At 57.2% G+C, this 1,789-nt stretch overlaps 1 protein-coding gene across 1 annotated transcript; it reads right to left on the bottom strand.

Annotated features, from left to right (window-relative positions):
- Positions 1-492: 492 nt before the first annotated feature.
- Positions 493-1,315, bottom strand: LOC136536550 (uncharacterized). The gene is made up of 2 exons (XM_066528805.1): positions 1,216-1,315; positions 493-1,097 (listed from the first exon to the last, which is right to left on the bottom strand). Exons 1-2 carry the CDS (start codon positions 1,313-1,315, stop codon positions 505-507), a joined length of 693 nt encoding a protein of 230 aa, XP_066384902.1. The 3' UTR covers positions 493-504.
- Between the last annotated feature and the right edge of the window lie 474 nt (positions 1,316-1,789).

Genomic DNA, 1,789 nt, shown 5'->3' with positions numbered 1-1,789 from the left:
AAAAAAAAAACTAGACGATTCTAACTCTTAAGTTGAAAAATATGTGAACAACGAAATTTTCAACGAGTTTATTTTTGTGAGAAACAGACGGTCTGTTGCTTGCATATTTCATCATACTAGCATTTTGTATTTTAGGTATAATATTTGGTTCTAAGACTCATATTTTGATGATTTTGGACTTATGAATAAAAGCTCTAAAATATTGTACAAAAATATGTATTATTTGATCACCAATCTCAGTCCTAATATGATACACTGATGCATATACTTGCCTTCGCACAAGTTCATCTAAATCTCAGTCTCAGTCATTCATAGATACACATTCATTGGTGCATTATACATACATATATATGGCATATCTCATTGCATTAACAAATACATGCACAAGTTCACAAAACTCCAAATGTTAGTCCACCTCGTGCTCCTCCTATCCCCGGCCCTTGTCTGAACTGAAAAAAAGAAGATCCTATCAAGACCTATCCTCCCATTAGAAGCTCAGAATCCTCACAGGCCCTGCTGCTGTTTCCCTCCCGATCCCAATCCAACTCCCACATCGCTGCTGCCGCTGCCGCTGTTTTTCCTGGTGACCCTGATATAGCAGAAGATGATGACCATCACCGCGGCAGCGAACCCGGCGAGGATCACCTCCGCGCCGGCCACCGACCGGTCAGGCCTCCCGCCTCCCCCGGGCCGCGACGCGCCGGTGGGCCCCGCTGCCGTACCCGGCGCGGCGGTCGGCGTCTCGGCGATGCCCAGCAGCGGCCTGGGCATCGCCATCACAGCCGCAGCGTCGCCAATAAGGACCACCACCAGGAAGAGCAACCATGGCAATGACAAGGAGCTGCAGCGGCTCGCCATTGGCACAGTTGCGAAGGTGGCAATGACAAGGAGCTCCAGAGTTTTGTGTGCGAGACGAGAACAATGTGGGGTTGGTATATATATTAGCAGTAAGCTGGTGGAATGAGATGGAAGCTGGGGGACCAAGGTCTCGTGTGTGTCCGGCTGGCACATGAGAATCTGATGAATAGAGAGATGGTGTGAGCTGGGTGTTGACGGGATTCTGCTGCGATGCGATGGCGATGCAAGTGCAACGCGCGCTGGCCGCCGATGGAGGAAGCTAAGGCGAGGACAAGGACGACGACGCCGGTGATTAGGATAGGGTGGGGCCGGGAGGTGGGTGGCACGGCGAGCGAGGCAGCGGGAGCCGCTGGCCACTAGCGGTGAAGGGCGGGGGAGGGGCAGCAGAGGAGGGCGCGGGGAGGGAGAAGAAGACAGTGAGAGGGCACCACAAGAACGGACAGGAGGAGGTCGGCATCGGGGGAGATTGTCTCGGGGTACCGTTGTCTAGCCGAGGCACGACGGCACGACACGAAGCTCGTTTTTTTAGCCCGATACGAGCACGGCCCGGCCCGATGACGTGTGGGCCCGGGCTGGCCCGGTCCGAGGGAGCAGGCCGTGCCTGGGCCGCTGCTCAGGCCCGTGGGCTGACACGACACGGCCCGGCCTGCGTCGGTCGGCCCGGCAGCCTCCTCATTCCTCCCCTCCCTGCGGCCCAGTGTCCCCGCCTCCCCCTTCCTCATATAGCCCCGCGGCCCGCGCAGCCGCAGCACGCTCCCAGCCCCGGCCGAACCCTAACTCTCTTCCGGCCTTCCCCTCCCCCTCCCCGCCACCACCTCCTGTTCCCCGCACCGCACATGCGCGGACGCAACGCGACTCCGCACACGCGCGGCGTGGACGCGGCCTTCTCCTTCCTCGCTGTTCACCTGCTTCTCCGCCCTACAGCCACCCG

This window comes from Miscanthus floridulus, chromosome 2, assembly GCF_019320115.1.
Source record: "Miscanthus floridulus cultivar M001 chromosome 2, ASM1932011v1, whole genome shotgun sequence".
NCBI classification, from domain to species: domain Eukaryota; kingdom Viridiplantae; phylum Streptophyta; class Magnoliopsida; order Poales; family Poaceae; genus Miscanthus; species Miscanthus floridulus.
Note: the sequence above shows the minus strand (reverse complement) of the source record. Positions and strands in the feature narration are given on the sequence as shown.

What these genes read in the sequence shown, in the direction of transcription:
- LOC136536550 (XM_066528805.1), bottom strand. Translation starts at nt 1,315, where the DNA reads ATGCCGACCTCCTCCTGTCCGTTCTTGTGGTGCCCTCTCACTGTCTTC. An exon ending in TCCCCCGCCCTTCACCGCTA is followed by an intron (nt 1,098 to 1,215) that starts GTGGCCAGCGGC and finishes ATCGGCGGCCAG; the next exon opens with CGCGCGTTGCACTTGCATCG.